Below are 25,594 nucleotides of genomic sequence, written 5' to 3' on the forward strand. Positions count from 1 at the left end.
CTCAATAAGGATATTTTTTCCCCCATTATTCAGGCAAATAAATTCAAGAGTTACCACGACTGCTGCCAAAGACATTTGGCTCTGGTAGTGGAAATTGGGAAGCAATGGCTGAAATGAGGTAAGAAAATCCGGGGCCAGAAGGTGGACGGGGCCAGAAGGTGGACGCAGAGCCCCCAGCCGCTTCTCCCAGGAACTTACTCCCTTTGGGTCCGCGCGGCACAAGCCCCCCCCGACCCGCTGCCGCGGCCCCCGCCCGCCCCCGCCGAGCCCCGTTAGGCTGGAGCAGATGCGCGCACCGCGGGGAGCTCGCTGGCAGGAGAGCAGGGCTCCCTCGCTCTATTTGAACGCCCGCTGCCGGGCTGGGGAAGGAAGATGGGCCAGAAACCGTGGAGAACAGCGACAGCCACGCTTTTTCAAGCAAAGACTGGTCGGGCCAGCGGCAGCGCCCCTGACTTGCGCGGTTCTCCAGCGGCGAAAACACGATCCCCTCCCGCCCGCGTGCACGCTCGGAGCCAGCTCCCGCCGACGTGGGCGCCGCCGCGGGGGGCTCGGGGCCGCCCCCTGTGGGGCCCCCCAAGGCCACCGCGGGCCTTCCTGGGGGCTCCGCCCGGCCCGACGCGAAAGGCCCAGCGCAGCCGCGCAGCCTCCAGCCCCGAGCGGCTCGGGGAGGCCGCCCCGATCCCCCCGCCGCGATCCCCCCGCCGCGATCCCCCCGCCGCGATCCCCCCGCCGCGATCCCGCGGCCCCGCCCCCTCCGCGCGACTGCGCCTGCGCGCCCCGGCTCCGCCCCCCACGCCGCTCCCCGAGGCCGCGCGCCGGGAGCCGCCGTCGCTTAGCAACGCGCGCGTCCCTCTCCGGGGGGCCTGGTCCCTCGTCTTCCCGCCGCCTCGGGTCGGGCCGGGGGAGCCCATGGAGCGGAAGGAGGACGAGCAGCCGTAAGTGCTGGGGCTTGGTCCTCTATTTCCCCTTGTGAAAAATAGTTCCCTCCTTCGGGGAGGGTGAAGTGAGACCCGAGGGGCGGCCCAGGCCTTCCTGCAGCCAGTAGTTGAGCGCTCACCCGAACACTTATTTTGGGTTGTTGTTATTGTTTTTGTTGTTTGTTTTTTTAAGATTTTCTGTTTGTTTGCTGAGCATAGAGCCCGACTTCTGGCTTGATCCCTAGACCTCCAGGTCATGATCTGAAATCAAGAGTCAGTCGCTCAACTACCGAAGCCACCTAGGCACCCCCTCAGTAGCTTTTAAAAAACACGAGTTCAGATTAGCATGAAACTTCGCTACGTGCATAAACGCTACGAACAGGATCCATAACCATGATCAAATCACTACTCTTTCTCTACTCCAGTTCTGTTTGTTTATTCATGAGAGAGAGAGGCAGAGGGAGAAGCAGGCTCCCTGGGGAGCCGGGTGCGGGACTCGATCCCAGCACCCCGGGGTCACGCCCTGAGCCCCCCAGGCATCCCCGTACTTTTTAAAACACCCTGTTTACGGGGCACCCACTGTATGTCAGGCACTTTACAGCATCGCCTGGCCCGACATTCAGGTCCCACGGAATCATCCGCTGCTTCTCACACCCCACACTTCGATTATTAGCAAATTCTGTAGGCTGTACCTTTAAAATACATCCAGAATTCCACTATCGACCCCACCCTGGCCCAACAACCAGCCTCTCTTACCTGGGTGTTGTAACAGTCTGGACTGCTCCACTCGCCTCAATACAGCAGTCTGAGTGGTCTTCTTTTTTATTTTTTTATTTTTTTTATTTTTTGCCAAGTTTGAGTTAGATCACTCCTCTATGGGCCATTGCAGAGTGAGAGCTAAGGTCCTTACAAAGGCCTGTGGGATTTTCACAACTGCTCCTCCTCCTTTATCTGGTCTTATCACAGCTGCTTGCCCTCGGGCTCTACTCTGCTCCAGTGCACAGGCCTCCATCCTTAACAGTAATTCTCAAAGTGTGCCCCCCACCCCCATCCAACATCACCTGACAACTTATTAGAAATGCATATTCTGGGGATCCCTGGGTGGCTCAGCGGTTTAGCGCCTGCCTTCATCCCAGGGCATGATCCTGGAGACCAGGGATGGAGTCCCACATAGGACTCCCTGCATGGAGCCTGCTTCTCCCTCTGCCTGTTGTCTCTGCCTCTCTCTCTGTGTCTCTCATGAATAAACAAATAAAATCTTTAAAAAAAATGCATATTCTTGCAGGCTCCTCACCACAGATAAACTGAATCAGAAATTTGGAGTTGAGCACAATAATCTGAGTTTTAACAAGCCCCCAGGTGATTCTGATGTATCCTAAATTTTGAGAACTGTCGATCAAGGTGTTACAGCTAAATATAAGGTGGCCAGGGGTATCTGCCTCCAAAGCCTGTATTTTTGTAGAATAAGTTGTTCATAACATACATAAGAATCACCTGAAAAGCTGGTTGAAACAGTTTCCTGGGAACCTGCCTCAGGTTGGGATGGGGCCAGGGAATTTGTGCTTCTAACAAGTAACAATTGATGCCATTGCAGCTACTTCCAGGGCCACTCTTTGAGAAGCACCTAAGGACAGGTGCTTCTGTTGCAGTGCTTCAGCAGTTACAGTTCACTCTGCTAGAATGCGCTTCCTCAGATATCCTCTTAGCCGCTCCCTCTTTCCTTTTTTTTCAGTTGCCACCTTCATAATGCAGCCTCTCTCCCACATACATGCATTCCTTTTTCCCATTCCCTGCTTTATTGTTGTCCTTAGCACTTAACACCATCCAAAAGACTGTATGTTTTACTTATTATTTGATTTCTCTCATCTGCCTTCCCTCCTTAGAATGTGAGCTCTGCGAGGGCAGGAATTTGTGTTTCATCACTCCTGTTTCCTCAGTGCTTTGAGCAGCACCAGGCACATTAGTCAATAAATACCTGTTGAAAGAATGAATTATTCAACGTTATTGTCACATCTCTCTCAATAGCATTCTTGCCCTTACCATGCAAAGGAGGAAACCAAGGCTCAGATACTAAATGACAGAGTTGGGATTCCAACCCAGATCAAGTCAGACCCAGGTCAAGTCTTCACTGCCCATTAGTGTTTTTGTGTTTCCTTCTGGTAAGAAATTTCTATAGAATCATATAGTTCACATTTATATGTTAATCTGTAGCTGCTCACACCCCAAATACTTAATTGAACGAATGCATACGTATGTATGCAAGCATATGGCCACAGTCCCTTCTTCAAGGACCTGACGCCAGTACAAAGGCATTGCTGAGTTACAACCATAAAAGGCAGATGGAAAAAACTGATGTCAGAAGTCTATAATAAATCGATCATGACCTTTAAATAAACACTTATATCTCTGGAAAGGTACTAGAAAAAGCCTTAGAAGTTATTCACACTTGACCAGTAATCAGTTTTTCCAAACCTTTTACAGAGAGCAGTTCTGGTTGGGATGCAGGAAACCAGAATCCAAGGGTGCTGAATGTTGTTTGTAGGTGTATTGGGAGTATACAGCTCTCCTAGGCCAGACTAAAAAAACAATCCCAGCAGATTCACGAGAAATACGCAAATATTGTCATGGGACTCCATTGACCTGTGAGGAACAGGACACTTCCCCGGGGGGGGGGGCTACATAATGATGAAAGAAACACAGTCTTCACCTTCATGGAGCGTACAGACTAGTAGAGGGTATTTGTAGTGCTTACCAAAAACTAGGTACATAAATTATAAATCGTGGTGTTAGGAAAGAAAGTGCCCAAATAGAGACCACATGGGAAAAGAAGGTGGGAAATCTAGGAAAAGCTTTTGAGGAAACAGCTTTTAAGCTGAGACCTAAATGATAATGGACCAGCTCATGCAGGGAGCTGGGGAAGAGCTGCCCAGGCAGAGGGGACAGTGTATGTAAATGCCCTGAAGGGAAAAACTGGTGTGTCTGGGAAACTGAAAGCACACGTGCTGTCTGGGGAAGTGCAGGGAGGGAGGTCTCAGTGCATTTGAAGAGATTAGCTGGAGCTGGGTCAGGTGGCCTCAGTGTGATAAGGAAGCAGTATTCACTGTAAATGCAACACAAAGCCATTTGGGGGTTTTCAGCAAAAAATGACATGATAGAAAAGATGGACCTGGCTTTGGTTTGAAGTAATGTAGGGGTTATGTTTTAAGGGCCAACACTAAGCAGAACTACTCACTTTCTATATAAATTTAGAATCTTATTTACTCACCTTCCATGGCTCAGGGCTTTAATTTTAAAAGCTTCCATGTTAGGGACGCCTGGGTGGCTCAGCGGTTGAGCGTCTGCCTTCTGCTCCAGGTGTGATCCTGGGGTCCCAGATGGAGTCCTGCATCGGGCTCCCTGCATGGAGCCTGCTTCTCCCTCTGCCTGTGTCCCTGCCCCTCTGTGTGTGTGTGTGTGTGTCTCATGAATAAATAGATAAAATCTTAAAAAAAAAAAAAAAAAAGATTCACTCCTTTATTTTAGAGAGAAAGTGTGTGTGTTTATGTGAGCAGGGGGATGGACAGGGAGAGAGCTCAAGCAGACTTCCTGCTGACCATAGAGCTTGACTTCTGGCTTGATCCCTAGACCTCCAGCTCACGATCTGAAATCAAGTCAGTCACTCAACTAACGAAGCCACCTAGGCACACCCTAAGTAACTTTTAAAAAACATGAGTTCAGATTAGCATGAAACTTAGCTATGTGAATAAACCCTACGAACAGGATCCATAACCATGATCAAATCACTACTTCTTTACTCCAGCAAATGAAAGTCTGTACACTGCAGTGGTATATCATTATGAATAATCATTATTAACACAAATCCTTTTATCTTTTAAATGACTTAAAATGAGAAGATATCCTTCCATATTTTAATAGCACAAGTCTCTTATAATTATTAACAAAGCCTAAATTGTCTTGACTGATACTTGAAATATATTTAAATTTTGTTTTATACAATTATGACAGTCCTGAAATGCTCATTAAATAAATTTACTATTCTATTTTTCAGAGAGCATAAAATAGAAGATGCTGGTATAGTGTATGTAGCTGAAAAAAAAGAAGAAATCAAACATGACAGCAAACCTGGAAAAAGTATACAACATTCAAAACCATGTATTGGGAGAGGACGTGTATATTATGCGAAATTCATTCATACAAATGCAAGAACACTTAACGAACCAGTTCCCTACATAGATCCCAAAAAAGGCCCAGAAAAGCAGGTTGGATGGATGTTTCTTATATACAAATACAGATTTAGATTCAGAAGCTGGTCTGCAGGATAATTTGGTCACAGACTATGTAAAGGATATGACATATCTCAGACTACAACTTTTTATAATCCAATACTTAAAAGCAGTAACCTGACACTACTCTCCCAGATAACCACTACATACAAACAATCCAAATAATCATTTTTCTAGATTGGGTCAGATTATAGCCACTCAGTAGTGCTTGGCAGATACTGAAGAAATCTATAATATTGTATTTGTGTCACATATTCTAATATAAAAATTTCCCATGATACTCTCTGTAAAATAATAGCTATCATTTATTTAAAATATATGAAGTACTAGTGATGAGCTAAGTGTTTTATATAAATTATATCCTTTAATCTGTACAACAGTTTCTAGGAGGTAGTATTAGAATATTTTACAGATGGTAACATACCGCAAAGTAAATGAAGATATCTGAGATTACATAGTAAGCAAATGTCACAATTATGATTCTGACCCAGGATGGTTGGTTTAGTCAAACTGCACTTTAATTCACTATCATACTAAATATATTTCATTATCTTGTTTCTTTATTTTTTTTATCTTATTTCTTTAAAGTTAGGTTTGCTCAGGAATCAGTCTCATTGCCTATTAGCAAGGCTGGTTTCCTTCTGCAGGATGTAAGGGAAAATCCAGTTCCTTGTCTTTTCCAGCTTCTAGACGCTGCCTGCCTACCTTGGTTCCTGGGGCCTTCCTCTTCAAAGCCAGCAGCATGGCATCCTCAAATCTCTGACTCTCCTGCATTCCTTTTCTAAGGACGGGTGTGATTACCTTGGGCCCACCCAGATAATTCTGACTAATGTCCTCTTTCCAAAATGTTTACCTTAATCTCAGTGGCAAAATTTCTTTTGTCCTGTAAATTTATGTGTGGTTGTGATTTAACTTAACATTTAAATGGAGATTGCTTTTAGTGACCTGCTTTCATATCGGTAACATCCAACGTTCTTGTCATAAAAGAGATAGCATACCAGGGCACTGTGTGTGAATGGGAGATCTTCTTTGGGCAGGAATTAATGCAGTCAAATATGCTTTCAGATTTTATTTATTTATTCATGAAAGACAGAGAGAGAGGCAGAGACATAGGCAGAGGGAGAAGCAGGCTCCATGCAGGGAGCCCAATGTGGGACTCAATCCCAGGACTCCAGGATCACGCCCTGGGCCGAAGGCAGGTGCTAAACCATTGAGCCATCCAGGCGTCCCTCAAATATGCTTTAATGTCATATAGTAAAACCTGATGTGGGCACTTTTAAGGCTATTTTGTTTTATAAACAGGCAATTATTTGAGATTTAAAAGAAATTCATAGTCCAAGCCTTCACTGGGGAAATAAGTCTGGTCCATAAATCCAGGTTTGTGAAGTTCCCATGTTTCTTACAAAAGTTAATGAATGACTCTGCTGAGCTCTAATTCCAGGCTGAATTAAAACCGAACTATTAATTGAACCCATCCTTATCTTGGAGATACTAAGGAAAAGAAGTGGGTTTGAGAATGGAGATGCAAAATGTAAAAAAAATCTCAAAAACTAATCAACTAATTTTCTCGTATTCCTAGTTTATAGGTGTCTTGAGAAAATGTTAGGAGCTGCTGTTGAGGTGGGGCAACATAGTAGCAGTAGGATCCTTGTTTATTGGTGCTAAAAGCTAAATGAGTCAAAGCTAAATGAGTCAGAGACCTTTAAAAGTTTGAGATGAAGTAAGAAAATAGGGAAGAGAGGCTGCTGGTAGATAGGAGTGAGGAGGTACAAAGAAAGACTGAAGATGCATCAGAGTTAAGAGTGTATCTGTTTGGGGCATGGAGTGAAGGTACTGTTCATATTTAAAAAACAATCTTAAGTGTACTCATTTCCATGTACCCAAGGATTAATAAAGAATACTCATTTCGCATATCTGTACCGTTTGTTCCTTTATTTAAGATGACAAGTTTCTTCTTAAAGGTTTAGGTTGGTTATTTTGAAAAAGTAACTGTATAATAGTGCTAGCTTTAATGCATGAGTGAAGAAAATAAAGTTACCTAATATTTAAAGTAACATATTTGCTCTCATGTATTTTGCTAAGATAATATCTTAAGAACCTAACACCAGATTGGTTGATTTTTCTTATTTACAAGATGTTTAAATGAGACAATCACTTACACGGTTCTACCTAAAGCCATAAAATTGGGGGTGCCAGAAAAAGTAAAAAGGAGCTGTAGCTCAGTCACTTCCAGTCACAAGAGTTTGGTGGTCCTGTGTGTTTAAATATTGGTATTTTAAAAGAGATTATACTAGATCATTATGTTCCAAAGTGTATGTTTCAGAGCATTGCCCCTGCCTATGTGCTCAATAAAATAACATTCCAAAGTCAGATACATTTTGGAAAAGCTGTGTATTTAGATCTTAAAACTTCACAAGTCACATTTGTATGTAAAGGTGCTAAGAAATCCTGTGATAAACTTATTTAACTTATCTCAATATTTCCCAAATTTATTTAACTTTGGAAACCTCTTTTATATAACACCTTATTTAATATGCCACAGGGCTAGCATTCCACAGAGCACAATTTAGGAATAACTGTTATCAGGAACATTATGAGTTGCTTAAAAAGAGGTATTTTCAGCATTCCTGGTATCCTTAGCAAAATAGAGATGAGCATAGATACAATGTAACTCTAGTGTTTCCCATAACACTTCAATGTTTAAAGCCATTGAGCTCTACTAAACCGTGATTCTCTGTAAGGTGTCGAAAGTCCGTATTTCCCTAGGGATCCCTGAAGTATGATTTTGTGTCCCACAGATGACCAGGGCCAGCAGCAGCCATCCTTGCCAGGCTGCTGTGGACTTCTACCCACCACCTCTTGCATTCTCTTAACTGCCTTCTCCAGGATGCCCCAAGTGCTTTTACTACTTCTCCCAAGACTCTCCCTAATTTCCCAAAGAATAAAAACTAATGAATGTCTCCTAATGCATTTCTGAAGGCTTAGAGATAGCAGAAGTATCACAAAGACTGTCTCACAGTGGTTTCCAAATGCAGCTAAGGGGTTCACAGTATAATGGCCATGAGGTCTTCCAGGGGTGGGGGTAATGGGAGCCTCTTCTTCAGGAATCTCCAGATGTGTCCATACTATGGAGCTCCAACGACTGTTACCCTGAAGCAGGAAAGAAAACTACCCTTGGGCTAGAAGGGAAGATCTGCTTTCTCTGGGTCCAAAGTTTTGAACTGAGAGCAACTATCTGTTCAGGCAAAAACCCTTCCACAATCTGTAAGAGGTAGGCTGATCCCTGAAGCCTAGACAAAGCAGTCACAGTACAACTTTTCCCTGTTTGGCTTATTTCATCATACAAAACTCATGTCAACCCCTCACAATCCACTTCAAGTGATGGTGGACAGCACAATAAATTTTTCTTCGATTTTCCCTCCAGCGTGAGGTGAAGGAAAAATAAGTTTCCACCTATCTCTTTAATCTTATAATCTTTTATGAGCACATGCTTGGACCAAAATGGCACGCACATGTGCACAGACCCATATACATTCTCACTCTTCCAGGAACAAACCAGACTCTTCAGGCAAAGGGCAGATTATCCAGAAATAGAAAACATAAAAACAGCATTTTTTGAACTGTGGGATTTCATTCCGCCCAAGCGAAGCTTCATCCAATTTACAACACTAATCAGAATACTTCCACTAACTCTGAGGACTTAAAAGTTATCAGTCACACGTGAGGAAACATTGTTCATTATTTCCTTTATGTTTTGTGAAACTCAAGAGACCATTTTGGTAAAATTCTAAATCCACAAGAAACCTTTTTTTTTTTTTTTTTTAAGATTTTATTTATTTATTCATGAGAGACAGAGAGAGAGAAAGGCAGAGACACAGGCAGAGGGAGAAGAAGGCTCCATGCAGGGAGCCCCATGCGGACTCGATCCTGGGACTCCCGGATTAGGCCCTGAGACCAAGGCAGGCGCCAAACCGCCGAGCCACCCAGGGATCTCTCATAAGAAATCTTGAGAGATGAATTGATACCTCTGCTTTTCAGATAACTTTTGTTCAAGAAATAATTTAATGCTGCCAGGCATTTCCTAGCAGTTTGCTCATCCCAGAATCACTTACCCAGTAACTTGGGTGTTGGCAAAATAAGTTTTCTGATCAACAAGAGAAGATAATACACAGTGTACTCCTTAAAACCTTTTCATAAAAGATCTTTCTCATGATACCTAAAATCTCTTCATTGTTACTTCTGAAATAAATTAAGTAGGTTTGTGCTTATCTGGCTTTCATTCTACAGCAGATTTCATAAAGCCATGTAGCCCGGAATGAGGCTTGCACAGATGGGGGCAGGGCTCTGACTGGGACAGTTAATTTCCTAGCAGTTTTCTCATCTGTGAAGTGGGTGTATCTATCTACTTGCAGATTCGTGGTGAGGGTAAGTGAGAAAAGGCCTGTAAATCTGAGACCTTGGGGCATAATAAGAACTCTCATAACCGTGCAGTGGAGGAGGCCTGCAAGAAGCAGGCCTTCTGACAACAGTTAGATGTGACTATTTTCAGCCAGATAGTGAGAAGACACCATCTGTTTAGTAATCTGTTCTAGAATTCCCAGGATCGACATCAAGTAGTCTTAGTTTTTGTAATTCACCTTTCAGCTCATTCTGAAAAAATGAGGTATTAGCCCATCTCTCCTATTCTCCAAAATTCCCTAGTTCCTAAATTTCTTCGATCGCTGCAAACGTATTTAGTACCCCAGGTTTCAATTTGCCATTGGCCTGAAAACTGGCACTCATTTCAAGTTGACAAGTGAGGTCTAACTCTCTCCTCAATTAGTCAGGGCTCAGTTAGTTCCCTCTTAGGTTCATGTTCATCTTGTCTTTTTTCAGTTTGAAGATAATTTCCCTTAACGAAGAACCTAAAGCTGAGTAGCTCTTTCAGCTCTGAATTGTATAACTCTTCTCCAAATTTTTAGCCTTTCTGTGATTTCTTGATATAACAGAATTTTTTCTCCTAGAAAACCCTATTTTTGCAGCCTTTGGCATATTTCATGAATTTCTTCTAAGCTTCTTGACAATCTCCTGACAAGGTGACTCCATGAAATTATTTTTTTAATTTGACATTGTACACTTCTTTTATACATGCCTTTTTAGAAGGTAAGCCACTTTGGGAGCTGACTCCCTGTGGAGTCAGATAGATGTCTTCAAATGCCTTCTTACTTTTCTTACCCCTATAGCTTCAATTGCACTGTCAGGGTTTTACTTATGTAATCTAGTCTTCATCCCCCTTGAATCATATTTTTCAAGTTTCTGGCTACAAAATCATGGTTGATTTTTAGAAGCCTGATTTCCCTCCTCAAAGTCCAAAGTAGATGTTAGATTATACCCAAAGTTGCCTTCATTGTCTTAATAATATCCAGGAACTTCTAGGTGTCACAGTTGCCCCTTCCCAAGGTTGTCTTAGGTCTACCCGATGATCCAGATTTTTTAAAAAAATGCTTACTTAGAATTGGGTAAGTTTCCCTTGCTGTTTTCACAACTTCTGAGAGATCAGATTCTAATATGTGCTAATGGAGAGTATATCAATTCTCCCTTGCCTGGGTCCTTAAGTCAGGTTTCACTACTCAAAATTCTGTAACATTGGAGATATCTTTCCTAAGAACAAAGTTTTTCAAACTGAGGCACTAGTGGGTTATAAAGCAATGTGGGTTGCAACTAGCATTGTGAAATGGAATAGAAGAGATAAAGGATAAAATAGAAAAATAGTCAAGTGCACTTAATGGAGTAAGAATAAATATTGTCTTGTGAAACTTTTCATTTTATGTATGTGTATACATTGTGTCTTCTTGCATGACAAAATATTTCGTGGTGTAGATCATGGACTGAAAACTATGAAAACCACCATCTTAGGTGGTGGTTTATACATTATTTATACATTATTTATATTTACCTGATAATACATTATTTATATTTACCTGAAAGTATAGAATCTGATTTTTTAGATTAAATCAAGCCATATATATATACATACATGTGTATACATATATATAAATACAATGGTAGTACAAAACATAGAACTATAAGTACTTGGTTGATTTCTACCACTCCATCTGTTGATGGAAAGTAGTTTAAGAATTTAGCAGCTATGTTTTAGCTAAAAATATGTGATAATTCACTTTTAAGTACCTTTTAAAAATTCAGTCTTTGTAAAACTATTCCTAGATTTCAGAATTCCATTTTATGCTAGAATATCCAATAACTTATTGAATCAACTTATTGAACATTTACAGTCATCAAGCAGTTCATGAAAATGTCCTACAGTATCCAATTTTGTGTTTCCAATTTTTTCCCCATAAAGGGTGACTGGTGGTCACATGGTAAAGGACTGGAATATCCCTTCCAACCATCTTATGACACTACAAGCACCCAGAGGAGTGACTTTCAAAAACCAACGTGTCCATTGGTTTTGCCAGTCAAACACAGCAAGTTGCAAAAGGCTTCTTGTGGAATAGGTAAGATTAGCTGTGATAAAACCTCCTTCGCATTTTCTCAGGTTACTGCTATCAAATTAAGATGGATTAGATATACTGGTACCTCCTGAGAAAATTACCTCGCTATAGGAGTTGAAAACATACATACAGCAAATGCAGTCCTTGACAACTTTGTTCTTTATCCCTTCTTGGTGGACAGCTTATTTCCAAATGTATTTACTGCAACATAATAAAAATTGGCTTGATCATTGATAACAGCCTCCAAGTCATGCAACCTAGTAGCATTCTGCTCATTACTGCCACCAAATTTTTAAAAGTGTAACTACTACAATTGTAGGCAATACTATATGGCAGTATTTTTCTAAGTGTACTCTGAGGGACATTAGTTCCTTATGTTTATAGATGCTGCTCAAAAAAAGGGGAAGTGGTCAAATGAGATTTGTAAAAACTGAATTTATAAAGTTAAACAGATTTAAGCCACAGAACTCTTAAAACTCTTACTGTAAACACAAGCATAATGCATTCCAAGACGAGGAATAAAGAATATTATGTTTTCCCCACTTATTAACCACCTCATCCTTTTTCTAGGAGAGTATTTCACATAACTGGTATCCCACAAACCAATGTTACATGGACTATTAAAACATTATTAGATCTATTTAGTTAAGTCTTAAAGAAGTGGACAATCAAGTCAAAACAAAAATGTATTTACCGAGTACCCACCCTGGTCATCATTCCATGTAAAAGTTCATAAGCTAAATTTCACATAATTTTCTGAACATGACAGTATGTCCACTGAATGGTACACAAGTAAACAAAGGGTTACTTTTATCATTCAACAGTCCCTTACTTAATTTGAACCTTCAGGCCTCTGTGATCTGGCCAGTCTAGTTAAGGTTACAAGGGTAGGGGGTAGATTGAAGATCAGAACATTAGAAAATGGTCATAGTCAGCATGATTTCCACCTCAAGGGCAGGAGTTAATGGAGAGGACGGTTAGGTAAACTGTAACATGGTCTCTTCTTCAGAAAGGTAATGATGCTTGCGCTTCCGATTCCGAATGGTAGACTGAACACAGACATCTAAATGCCCCTCCTCCCAAGACTCTATTAAGTGATAGTAAAACCATCAACCCATAAAGATGAAGAGAGTGGAAAGAAGAATTTCCTGTAATGTGGAAAGGAATGAAAACTTGTTGATGGATTAGCAAGCAAAGAAGCAAGGGCCTAGAAAAGACAGAGGGAAAAGCAGCAAAGAGCCAGTCTGCCTGACAAAACCCCAAAGTAGCTGGAGGCTCAGCCAGCAGGCAAAGCAGAAGGCATGAATGAATCCAAGGGGAGAATCCAAAGGGCAACCTGAAAGTCTGTCTTTAAAAAACCACCCCAGGGATGCCTGAGTGGCTCAGCGGTTGGGCGTCTACCTTTGGCTCAGGGCCTGATCCCAGATTCCCGGAATCGAGTCCCACACCGGGCTCCCTGCATGGAGCCTGCTTCTCCTCCCTCTGCCTGTGTCTCTGCCTCTCTTTCTGTCTCTCATAAATAAATATAATCTTAAAAAAACAAAAACAAAAAACCCACCCCAGTCAGGAACACTACTCTGTCAACATTAAAACTAATTGAGCCCAATGTCCCGGCCAGATAGTCAACTACCACACCAGTTACCTTTTTTGTAATTCAAGTTGATCTCTTGTCCTATTCTTAGTTTATGAATGGACAGCCAAAGATTACAATTATGCCAAATTATCTTTTTTAATGTATGGCGGTTAAAGTTAAGGAAACATCACGGAATATAAAGCAACAACGACAAAAAAAAAACCTAAAAAGTGTAAGAGAATAAAAGCAAAGTGGAGAATCCATCTGGGAGGTCCAACTTTTCTGAAGCTCTAGAAGAGCAAAGAGTAAAATTGAAAGTGCAGATAGTTATCAACAAAACATTTATTGAGCGCATACTATTTGCTGGGCACTTTATGGAACTTCCTAAATATTTACTTATTCAATACCAACTCTAAGGAATATATTAGTATGGTAATGTTATTAATACTCTCATTTTTCATATAAGAAAGCAAGCATGGAGTTTAAATAATTTGCTCAAGGCTACAGAGCAAATAACTGATATTTGAACTCAATCTACCTGTAATTAAAACCAGTGCTCTACACAGCCTCTGGAATAATAAGAACGTTTCCCAATATAAAAGAGAGGCATTAATGGAGCCTACTGAGCACTTCCAAGTATGAAGGGATAAAAGATACAACCTATACATCATTATGAAATTGCAAAGATACAATTATAAAAAGAAGGTTCTATAAGTTTCCAAAAAGAGAAAGAAAAATGTCACTATCTAAAAAACAAGAATCAGTATGGAATTAAGCAGCACCGATACAAAAGCACAATGGAGTTAATGTCTTTAAAGTTTCCAAGGGAAAATTTTTTTTACTTACAAAAGAGGATTTAACAGAAATACTAGAACCAGTCTTTTTCAAGCAGCACCAGGCTTTGGACCCAGTGAGAAAGAAAAGTAGTCCTAGCACAATATTTGGCCCTTAAATGAATAAAACGCATATAATTATATTGTAAATGCTATTTCATAGTTTTCAGCTTTTAGCATTATCTTGACACAGTATGGAAATTTTAAATGTTGTTACAGAACAGAATTATTTCATTAGCCTTAACAAGAAAAGCACAGTTGACAGAAGATGGGAAGTAGAAGAGAAAGGTGCTAATATCTTTTTTTTTTTTTTTGCTAATATCTTTATTTAACTTAAATACTCAAGAAAAACTACTCAAAGTAGATGAAACAAAGAATAGAAGTTTAAGGTTGAAGTCAAAGGAACTAATATAAGAACCAATTTATCTCTTTAGCCCTAGCCTCTTTGCTGAACTTCAAACTCCTATCCAGCCACCTACCTAACAATCTTTGCTTGGATAGTTAATGTCCTTTCAAACTCAACATGGCTGGGATAGAACAGTTCATCTCTGCCATTCAAACATATCCCCTGCTGGTTTACGTCTTTTCCATAAATGCCACTTCTAATCCCCCTAAGTTTTGATCACCTAGAAGCCATTCCAAAACTCCCTACCCTCTATATCCAATCCATCAGCAAATCTTGACACCCCTATCTCCAAAATATACTCCAAATCTTTTTACTAGTGTTGTAATGCTCCTGTTACCCTGCTTCCTCTCTTTCTCCTTCAAAAAATGTTTTCCACACCATTGTTAGAAGGATCTTTTAAAAACACAAATGATACTGCATTCCTCCATTAGATGAGTTACTTCTCATTGTCTGTAGAATCAATTTGAAATTTCTCACCATGGCCTACATGGGCCCATTTAATCTATGGACTCTATCTCCTATTGCTCATGATATCATGATAGGGCCATTTCAAGAGTGGCATGTAACTTAGGCCAAGGAGGTAGAGAATGTTTTCTGACAGTCATGGTTATTTCCAAACCAATTTATGCCTGTGTACTTATTTCCATAATTTACATATTCTTGTAAATTAAAATCTGAGTACTAAGAGAGTTTCTATAATACATTCAAAGTCGAATACTTTGGAAAGGCTTGCCAAAAGGTCACTAAGTTTTTTTTTTTTTTTTTTTTTTATTTACTTACTTAGTTGAGAGAGATAGAGACAGAGACAGAGAAGGTGAGCAGGGGGAGAGGCAGAGGGATAGGGACAAGTAGATGCAGGGTTTGATCTCATGACCCTGAGAACATGACCTGAGCTGAAATCAAGAGTTAGATGCTTAACCAACTGAACCACCCAGGTGCCCTAAAATATTATTAATTTTTAAAAGTGATAATTAGGTGTGGACAAAATCACTATAAAAGAGGAGGTGGAGTGAATTTCTTAAATCTTAAAGGTTTCTGCATTCATTTTATTTCAAATATGTCTTTAAGTTTCCATTCTGTTTTAAAGAAACAAACTAGGAAAGATACATTAGGGGTGAGGTTTGCACAAGAAACACAAAGTGCAATTCCAATCCATGGGTACTTCCACAAAGGAAATGCATTACAATAAAAATTTGGTGAATGAACTGGTTAAAATAAAGTATCTAAGTTTAGTATATATAATTCTCTATGATTCTTTAATTTTTTGGGTAAGTAACCAGTCAGATCCCAGTTCTTTCTCATAAGGAGTAGTTGCTTCTACTTCTACCATGGGACATAGTAGAGGATAAGAGCAGAAAGCTAGGTTTTGTTCTAGGATGACCAGGCAAGGCCCAGCCATTTCATAGAGAGACACAAGACACAAGCCCCCCTGCCCCACCCAGATCAATGCCTATAAGTCTGTTCTATTGAACCAGTCGGTTTTTTCCCAGAGTGAAATCTTCCAAACCTCTATCTGGATCAGGGATCAAAAAGTCTGGAATTTCTCAAATAAGTCCCCTGTTGGCAGGTTCTCCTTGTCCCATGCTCCCTGCCCCAGAGGTGTCAGATGCCTCCATTTTCTGAGCCTTACTGGGTGGGACCCCACCCCATCCCCACAAGCACTTATCTTCCAGTTTTTTTGTGGTCTACTCAAGTTCATTGCCATTTAACCATCTGCTTTCCAGTTTCCAAATTTGCTAGTATCTTTGCTCTCATTTAGTTCCCTTTTTTCCTAAAGATTTAAGCTTTTTAACATCTTTACTATCATTGTACTAATGTTTTGGGATGGAACGGGAGGAAATGCACATGTTGAAATTGTTATGTTTAACTGGAAATCATGGTCACCTTATCACCATCAATATTCGCTCACCTTAGAATTTAATATTGGTTTAGCATTTAATAGTGGTTTGATCCTAGGCTCATTACTTAAATTTCATCATTTTATTCACTCAATTCAAGAAGTGGGAATAATAATCCCTACTTAGGAGGATTATTAGGAGAAATAAGAGATATGTAAAGTGTCTACCACAGTGCTTAGTACATAGTAGACAACAAATGGAAAATATTTCTATTATTAATTATTGTATTGTATTACATTAGGTGTTTAATTGGAATTTAGCATTGGAAACCAGGTGTAGAAGTCTCACTTTTTCCTTCCTCACCTTCCCTCCCCCTTCACCCAACCCTCCTCCTGCTCTGCCTCCTCCTCTCTCTGCCTCTGTCTCTCTGTTCTCTATTGGTGTTCCTCATTGCCAAAGTCATTGTTGTGTCCCAGATGATGCCCAGACTCAACAAAAAAATTTATTGATTAGTTTAATAATTACATATTATTCAACAGATTAAAGACATAATGTAATTTAAACTAAAACACATCACAATATACACCTGCAATTTATTCACATTTTGAATAGTGCTTGGATACTAGTGAAAATAATTTAAAAAAATATTTTAGTGTAACATTTAAAAATATGTATATTCTAGATTTTACATATATGTGTATATATTTATATATGTATGTATATATATGTATATATATGTGAGTGCATATACATACAGATATAGAAAATATGTATGTAAACATGCATCATACCAATTAAAAGTCATCTCCTGGTCATTCTGTTCCATCAGCCCACTTAATTACGCCTGGTCTTTGGCATTTCAGCAATGTCATCTTGTGCTGATAATGAAAGTGCCCTTTATTCTTGTACCACCACCCAATTTCCTGGCTTCCATCCATAGTCACTTCAACAAATGGCTGTGCTCCCATCATATCTGAATCACTACAAGAATAAGTGTTCACTTTGGGTTTTATATAATAAAACTTTATAAATTGAAAGGCTGATCTAATTTATGAGGAATGTCATACTTAAACAAAACTTTGACTCTTTATCAACAACCTGATATTTTAATGCTTTTGTTTTGAATTGCAAAATCAGATTATCAAAAAAATCGATTATCATCAAAATATATTTTTTTAAGATTTTATTTATTTATTCATGAGACACACACACACACACACACACACACACACACAGGCAGAGACACAGGCAGAGGGAGAAGCAGGCTCCATGCAGGGAGCCCAATATGGGGCTCGATCCTGGGTCCCCAGGATCAGGGCCTGGGCCGAAGGCGGCGCTAAACTGCTGAGCCACTGGGACTGCCCCAAAAATAATTTTCTAAAGTGGATTTTAGTTTGTGTTCTGCTTTTGCACCAAGATGTAGCTTAATGATTTCTTTCTAGAGTTATGTTCAAGCTTTTTCACTATATTTTGAAAATTTATAACATTATCTTTTTCATTAATAATACTTCTCTATAAGATCAAAATAAATACTATTTAGAAGAATGGAGTTTCTGATAGAAAAATATGATTGATGAATGTTTTTTTAAGTAGACCCAAACAGTTAAGAAAATTTCCCAAAGTAAAAGTTGCTGAATTCCCACCAATACAAGGATCAAGTTGTGTGTTTGAATAAATCCTGGCTTTGTTGATAAAATATAGATGGCTGGACCCCAACTTGTTTGGCGTATCCTTGCTTAGAAAATTTCTATTTTAATTAGATCAAGTTTCCAAGAAACAGAGAGTGGATTTCAAACATTCTTCATAGGCTTTGCTTTATGTTTTGTAATCCTTGTGTAACAAGGCTTCTTTTAAGTAATTACTTTGGGTTCAATTTGAATTCTGAAGTAGAATAACCACTAACGACTTGAATATCTTCTTTGATGTTTTCCTACTTAGATGTTCTTCACTACTATGGCCTTCTTTAAAAGTCTCATATACTTGAATAAATGAATATGGTAGTTATGTCTAATTTTAATAGATATAATGTCCGGGTAAGGAATTTCTCTAATAGCTCAGATTTGTTTTCTTTCCTTTTATTCTTCCCCATAAAGAAGTGGGTTTTTTTTTTAAGTTATTATTTTTGAGATTCTGGGAGGTTCTAGATCACTATTTTAAAAATATTTTAATTGATTTAATTGACTTCTGAAGTATTTGTTTCTTTTTATTTTTTTAAGATTTTATTTATTTATTCATGAGAGACATGGAGAAAGAAAGAGAGAGAGACAGAGATACAGGCAGAGACACAGGCAGAGGGAGAAGCAGGCTCCATGCAGAGAGCCTGACACGGGACTCAATCCCAGGACAAGATCACCCTGGGCTGAAGGTGGCGCTAAACTGCTGAGCCACCCAGGCTGCACATTTCTGTTTCTTTTCTTTCCTTTTTTTTTTTTTTTCAAGATTATTTATTTATTTATTCATGAGAAACAGAGAGAGAGAAAGAGAGGCAGAGATAAAAGCAGGCTCCATGCAGGGAGCCCGCCACAGACTCGATCCCAGGTCTCCAGGATCAGGCTCTGGGCCGAAGGCAGTGCTAAACTGCTGACCCACCCGAGCTGCCCACATTTCTGTTTCTTAATTGTATAACAAGTCACCCCAAAATTTAGTTGCTTAAACAACCATCATTTTATTTCTCTTGATTCTGTAATTTGGGCTGGGCTCAGCCAGGCAGTTCTTTGGCTGGTCTTGGTGGTGGGCACTTGTGTGGCTGCATTCACTTGGCAGATCACCTGAAGACTGGACTTGACTGGGAGGCTGGAATGACATGTGGTCAACATGTGGTCCCTCCATGTGGGCTTTCCAGTAGGGTTGTTGAACTTCTTAGGTAGCATCTCAGGACTCCCCAAAATGCAGAAACACAAACTGAAAGGTTTTATCAAGGTTTATGCCTGGAACTGGCAGAGTGTTACTTTTTCCACATCTTGTTGGTTAAAGCTAATCACAAAGCCACCCCACATTCACAAGGAGGGGACTGTGCACAGATGAATAGTGGGAGACCAATAAACTAGGTCCACTACTGTCATAGACTACCACAGCATCCTTAAATTGTTCTCCCCATGAGAGTTTAGGAGTAGCCAACTCTTATATTTTGTCTGAAAATGTCTTTAAATTGCCCTCACTCAAATGAATGAAAGTAAAGCTGGGTATAGAATTCTGGGCTCATAGTTATTTACCTTTTACATTTGGAAGGTATCATTCCATTGTCTCCTGGATCCTACTGTTACATCAAGTCTGCAGGAAGCCCAATTGTTAATCTTTTGAGAGTAATATGTTTCAGTGTAAGATTTTTAATGTGGAAAGGGGGCTTTGTATACAGAAAGAGTTATTTATAGTTACTTATGATTTAAATTAATATCACAGATTGAATATTATAAATGAAAATTTATTCCTTAAGCCCTTAATTTTTAAATACAGTTTCACTGTAATTGCAGGGCTGTTGGTTTTCAAGGATTCTGTACAGGTGTGGGGAGAGAGACATGAAAACTGGGCAAATTAAAATGCCACAAAGTTTGCTTTCACTTCTGAGATTAAGCCATTTTTCTTGAATAAATGTCCCTTGGATCGTTGCAAGCTTTTGATTAATTTCCAGAGTTCTGAAAAAGTTGATTTTGATTATTTTTTTCCAAGTGTTCTCATCATTATTACAGAGGAGCACTTTTCACAGATTCTTACTGCACTGTTCCTACTAATATCCTATCCCTTTTAGTTTTCAGGTTAAAAATGTCTCCTCACAATCTCACTATTATCTTTGTGGCACAGACACTTCATTGAACAGGAGTCCTAAACGTTAATGTAAACAAGTTTATCGAATTTTCACCTATGGATTGTGCATTGGGTGTTTATGGAGAGTTTGTCTACCTTAAAGTCACAAAAACATTCTCCTATATTTTCTTCCTTGCATTTATAATGTTGTTGCTGTGGATTTTGATATAAATCTGCTTTTTCCTCCTTTGTAAGTAACCTACATTCTCTCTCTCTTTTTAAAAAAAAAATTATTTATTTATTCATGATAGACAGAGAGAGAGAGAGAGGCAGAGACACAGGCAGGGGAGAAGCAGGCTCCATGCCGGGAGTCCCACGCGGGACTTGATCCCGGGCCTCTAGGATCATGCCCTGGGCCAAAGGCAGGGATCCCCACTACCTTCTCTTTTTGAAAGCATTTAAAGGGACACCTGGGTGGCTCAGCAGTTGAGCATCTGCCTTTGGCTCAGAGCAAAATTCTGAGGTCCTGGGATCCCATTTCAGGCTTCCTGCATGGAACCTGCTTCTCTCTGCCTGTGTCTCTGCCTCTCTGTGTGTGTGTGTGTCTCTCATGAATAAATAAAATCTTAAAAAAAAAAAAAGACTTTATTAAGTTAAAAAAAAAAAAAGCTAGCATTTAGAATTTTCTTTGCCCCAGATGACCTTAAATTTCTCTATAAAGTGTCTCGGATGTGAGTTTTCCCTTACATACCCTGCAGGATAGGGAGGAGAGTGAGGCAAGAGAGTGACTCAGGATGCAAAACAAGGAGGCACTCACTCCCTATGTAAATGCCTCCTTAAATTGTAAGCATATGAGTTTCACTTGTCTCATCTTATTCCTGGACCTGCCATCCTACGTGGTAATCTGTGAGCCCTTTCAATCTGAGGTCTTTGATCTTTGTCTAATTCTTGGATATTTATCATCATTCTTTCCTTTTTTTTTTTCTTTTTAAGAAGGCTCTACACCCAACATGGGGCTTGAACTCATGACCATGAGATCAAAAGTCATGTGCTCCACCAAATGAGCCACTCAGGCACCCCATCACTATTTCTTCAGCTATTTCCTTCCCTCTGTTTCTTTATCTAGGTCTCCTAAATTCTACCATCCATGTCTTTTAGCTTTTCTATTATATTTTAATTTCTTTATCCTTTATTGCTGCCTTTTGGGAGTTTCTCAGTCTGTCTCATTCATGAGTCTTTTTGTTTATCTCATCTTTTTCAATTCAGCTATTATATTTTGTTTGATTTCTGACATTTATGTGATTCTTTTTTAATGGCCTCTTCTTGCTTCATATTAAAAATGCCTTCTGTGTCTTTCAGGGTATTTGTTATGCTTACGTTAAATTCTTGGAGTACCAGTTCTAATTATTCTGCTTCACATAGTAGATGTTTTAAATTTTGTTGTCTTTCTTTACAATGTCTTTCTTAATAGTATCTTAGGTTATGTTCCCCAAGAGGAATCAACAGCCCTGTGGGGGGAAAATGTAAGGACGAGGGTCTGGCTTTTGTGCCTCTCAGTCAACTTAAAGGAAAGAAAATGAAGGTCAGGCTGGAGAGTGTCAGACCCCATAAAACTGACCTTGACCATTTCCATCTGCTGTCACTGTCTTAGGCCAGTCCTCTAGTCAGAACACCATCCCTCCTCTCCACTTTAAACTCTTAAAAAGAGGCATCTTAAGAAAAGACAATCTCTTGATATTTTCAATCTACCAGCACTAATGGTTGCTGGGGGAATGGTAGCAGAGGAAATGCCCAAGGGGGCAGCATGCACCCATTTTCACCAGCTCCCTACTCTAGAGGGACTTCTGTGCTGTTTGAAAGTTACTAAGTTAACAACAGATGGCTAGCCAGTTGCTTCCAGTTTCTTGCCCCTGAGGCAAGCAATAATCTTCCCAAGGCAATGTGTGGGCGGAGGCTGTCAGGAGATTTAAGAAAACCTCTCCCCCACCTATTCTCTCTTGGCCATATCTGACCCTCCTACCCTCCAGCCCACACTGACACTAACCCTTCACACCAGTCCACTAAAGTCTTTGGGTTTCTCACAGTCCATAGTTCCTCAGATTCATGCCTCTTCTCTCTTCTACAGTTTTCCCTTTCATTAGGATACAAAAGAACTGGCCCCTTGCCTAGTTTTAAAGACCCTCTCTAATTTGATCCCAGCATCTTTCAATTCTCAAAGCAAATCATTATCCCCATTTTAGAGAGAAGGAAATTGAATCTCAATGAAATTAAGTGATTTGTCCAAAGTCACACCACTAGGAAATGTGGTAGGGCTAGAATTTGAAAACATGTCTATCTTATCCCAAAGCCCATGCTTCTGTTACTCCATTAACTCCATCTGATTAATGACCGAATTTAGAGCTGTTTGATTTTATTCAAGAATCTATCAAACCATGTTTCTAAAAACACTAATGTTCTGTGAGCTGGACAATGGCATTCACCCAAAACCCAGTTAGTCTTTTCTCAAATGGTAGAAAAAATATGTATAAGTTATGGTTAGATTTTTCTCAATGTCAGTTGCCCATACATTTTTAGTAAATCTTTGGCACCTGCTGTTCTTTTGTGCATTAGCAAATCCTTAAAAAAGGTAATCATTACATAGAAAATGCATTTTGAGTAAATGATCTCAATTAGAATTCAAAAATATGTTATCAGGGAGAATATATACGGAGAAATATGTTAGTAAATACGTACTTATTAAGTGTTCATGAATTCAATTCAATATTCAGACATTGATATAAACTAATTTTACCGGCAGGAATGATGAGTCTTTAAGTATTTGTATATTACATGATATGAAATGGCAATCTTTTTTTCCCTGATAGCAGGGAAAAAATGCTAACATAACCTTGCATGTTAAAAGTAAAAATAAAGTGAGTTTTAAAAGTCATTAAAAATAAAAAAAATAAAATAAGTCATTAAAAATGTGAAACAGAGAAGAACCAATAGAATGAATCCCTATATACCCATCACCTAGCTTGAAAGATTATTTAAAAGTGATTTTCTAAAGGGTTTAATAGTCTTACAAATTTTCAGAATGTCTGTAAATGAGAACTGAAAAGAATCACATGTTCAACTACAACTACAGCAGCCCTGGAGTCTTCCAGTTCATTCTATTAGTGCCATTTGGGAGCACCTTATGCATAAATTTGTAATAGCCTTTCTAGTAGTAAATAATAGGTTGACAAATGAATTATACTTATATCTTTCCTAAGATTTTGGTTGGTATCTATGCAAGAGACCTATCTAACATACTTTTGAAGCCATTGTTGCATTAATATTAGTTTTAGAAATTACTAGTTATTTCCATATGTGGGGCTAATTCAATTGTTTTCCTTTGGTTCTTTTCATGGAGAAAAGATGATGTATCCATTATATTTACCCATACTTTAAAAAATGTAGTTTTATTAGAATTTTTGATAAAGCATGATTCTGAATATTGATTATATTTTCATGTACAAATCTAATTTTTGCCCTGACTTCACAAAATCTTTTTCCTCAGTTCCAATTGCCTCTCCTGATGTATCAGCAGAACTTCAAAAGAATTTTATAGAGCACATCTCTTTTTTACATCAATATGATGCTAGGAAAATTCCCAATGAGCCCATCCGGGGAAAGGTGAGAGTCTTCAGAATCAATTATTTAATACTTTAGGCTGGGACAGATTTATGGTAGTACATTAAGCCTTTCCAGGTCATAGCCATCTTTCTAGAGGTCTATTTCAACAAACTAACATGGTTGTTAGGGGGATAAAGTCTCAACGACATAGGTAAAATTAAGGAATGATATCATAATTTTGGATCACAGTCTTTGGAGTTTGGTTTCAATTACTACAATCATTCACTTAAGGTAATATCAAAGCAGTTTTATAAACTGTTGGATATGCTCATGTGGGTGTGGCAGGGAAGTGCATCTAAGATTTACAAAGCCAAACATAAATCTAATAGTTGCTGGATTTTTTTTTTCCCAACTGCAGATGTCTGTTTTGACATTTTTCACTTTAATTCTTTCATTGAAACTAATTGACAAAATAAAAAATAAAAATAAATAAAAAAGAAACTAATTGACATTTGGGATACAATCACAAATCCTTAGGTCTGTGAACTGTAGTTGCCTTTGTATCCATGGCAACCTATAGAGTAAGAAATGAAATTTGATAAGAATAGTCTTATACAACCCAGCTGATTGATAGAAATGTTGAGAATGAGAGATAAGATGCTGCTTTTTTGATTTTCTGCTTTTCCCTCTTCGTTTATTTTCTGGCACACCCTATTTTATCATTGATTTAAAAGTTTCACTAATAATTATTATGCTGCTGTCTTCAGTTTTAGACTAAGGTGACAGTCAGTGATGTGGCAGAGAAATAAGTGCCTGCCTCGCCAGAACTTGAACTAACACATGAACTGAGTTCACAGCTGCATCTTCCAGCAACTAGTGTGCCCTGGTTAATGTCAACTTTGTTTTTTTCCTTTCCAGCGACATGGAGCTTTTGTGCAGGCAGAGATAAAACCAGGGAGTAGGCCAATAGTTCCTAAGGGAACAGAGGTATTACGGAATGCTCCGGGGTCATGCTCATCAGAACAGTCCAAAAAAACAGAGAAAGGAAACTCAGCGGAAAGCAAAATGATCTCACCAGGTCTCTGCCGACAAAATTCCCCAGAGCTGCTAGAGACTGAAACTCACTTATCAGAAACAGACGTCAGAGAGGCAGCCAAGGCATGCCCCAGAAGTCCTGAGAGAAGGGAGAAGGTTGCAGACATCTTCCAAATAACTGCAGTAAATGCTCTTCTCCCCAGGCATGATCGTTTAAATCCACCAATAAAAAGTCAGGATAAATCAGGATAAATTACCTTCTTCAAGACAAAAATCTAATCCTTGGAATGGAGAGAAATTTCAGAATCATACAAACCCTCACAGGTTGCTTTCTCTTATATCAATAACCTCAAAAATTCTATTTACATAAATGGGAAAATGAAAAAAGACAATTAAAAGGCACCAAAAATTTAAGAGTGGTCTCTAATGAGTGGTGGATTATGAGACTTTTTTTTTTTTTAAGATTTTATTTATTTATTCATGAGAGAGACACACACACACACCCAGAGAGGCACAGACACAGGCAGAGGGAGAAGCAGGCTCCATGCAGGGAGCCCGACATGGGACTCCATCCCGGGTCTCCAGGATCAGGCCCTGGGCTGAAGGCGGCGCTAAACCACTGAGCCACCCGGGCTGCCCGAGACATATTTCTATATTATTTATAAACAAAACAATTTTGTTTTGCACAAAAATGAACATAATTAACAAATATAAAACTTTTAGAGGAGAGGTCCTATGAGATAGTCATTCTCTGGAATCAAAGAAGGGTTGGAATTTTGGCTCTACCACATATGAGCCATGTGACCTTGGGTAAAGTACTTAACCTCTCTAGGTTTCAGTTTCCTCATCTCTAAAATCAGGGTAATAGCAACTTTCC

The 25,594-nt window shown here is 39.4% G+C and overlaps 1 protein-coding gene and 1 long non-coding RNA gene across 3 annotated transcripts in view; one reads left to right on the plus strand and one right to left on the minus strand.

Annotated features, from left to right (window-relative positions):
- Positions 1-4,377, minus strand: part of LOC144324142 (uncharacterized) — a 46,023-nt gene extending 41,646 nt beyond the window's left edge. For both annotated transcript variants that reach the window (XR_013389553.1, XR_013389552.1), the window contains exon 1: positions 4,183-4,377. This is a non-coding gene — a long non-coding RNA (uncharacterized LOC144324142). The remainder of the gene's footprint in view (positions 1-4,182) is intronic.
- Positions 795-25,131, plus strand: CIMIP6 (ciliary microtubule inner protein 6). The gene is made up of 5 exons (XM_077915392.1): positions 795-935; positions 4,966-5,176; positions 11,544-11,697; positions 23,627-23,742; positions 24,601-25,131. Exons 1-5 carry the CDS (start codon positions 910-912, stop codon positions 24,967-24,969), a joined length of 876 nt encoding a protein of 291 aa, XP_077771518.1. The 5' UTR covers positions 795-909; the 3' UTR covers positions 24,970-25,131.
- Positions 25,132-25,594: the final 463 nt, after the last annotated feature.

The sequence above is a fragment of the Canis aureus genome, chromosome 11 (genome assembly GCF_053574225.1).
Source record: "Canis aureus isolate CA01 chromosome 11, VMU_Caureus_v.1.0, whole genome shotgun sequence".
In the NCBI taxonomy this organism is placed as follows: Eukaryota; Metazoa; Chordata; class Mammalia; order Carnivora; family Canidae; genus Canis; species Canis aureus.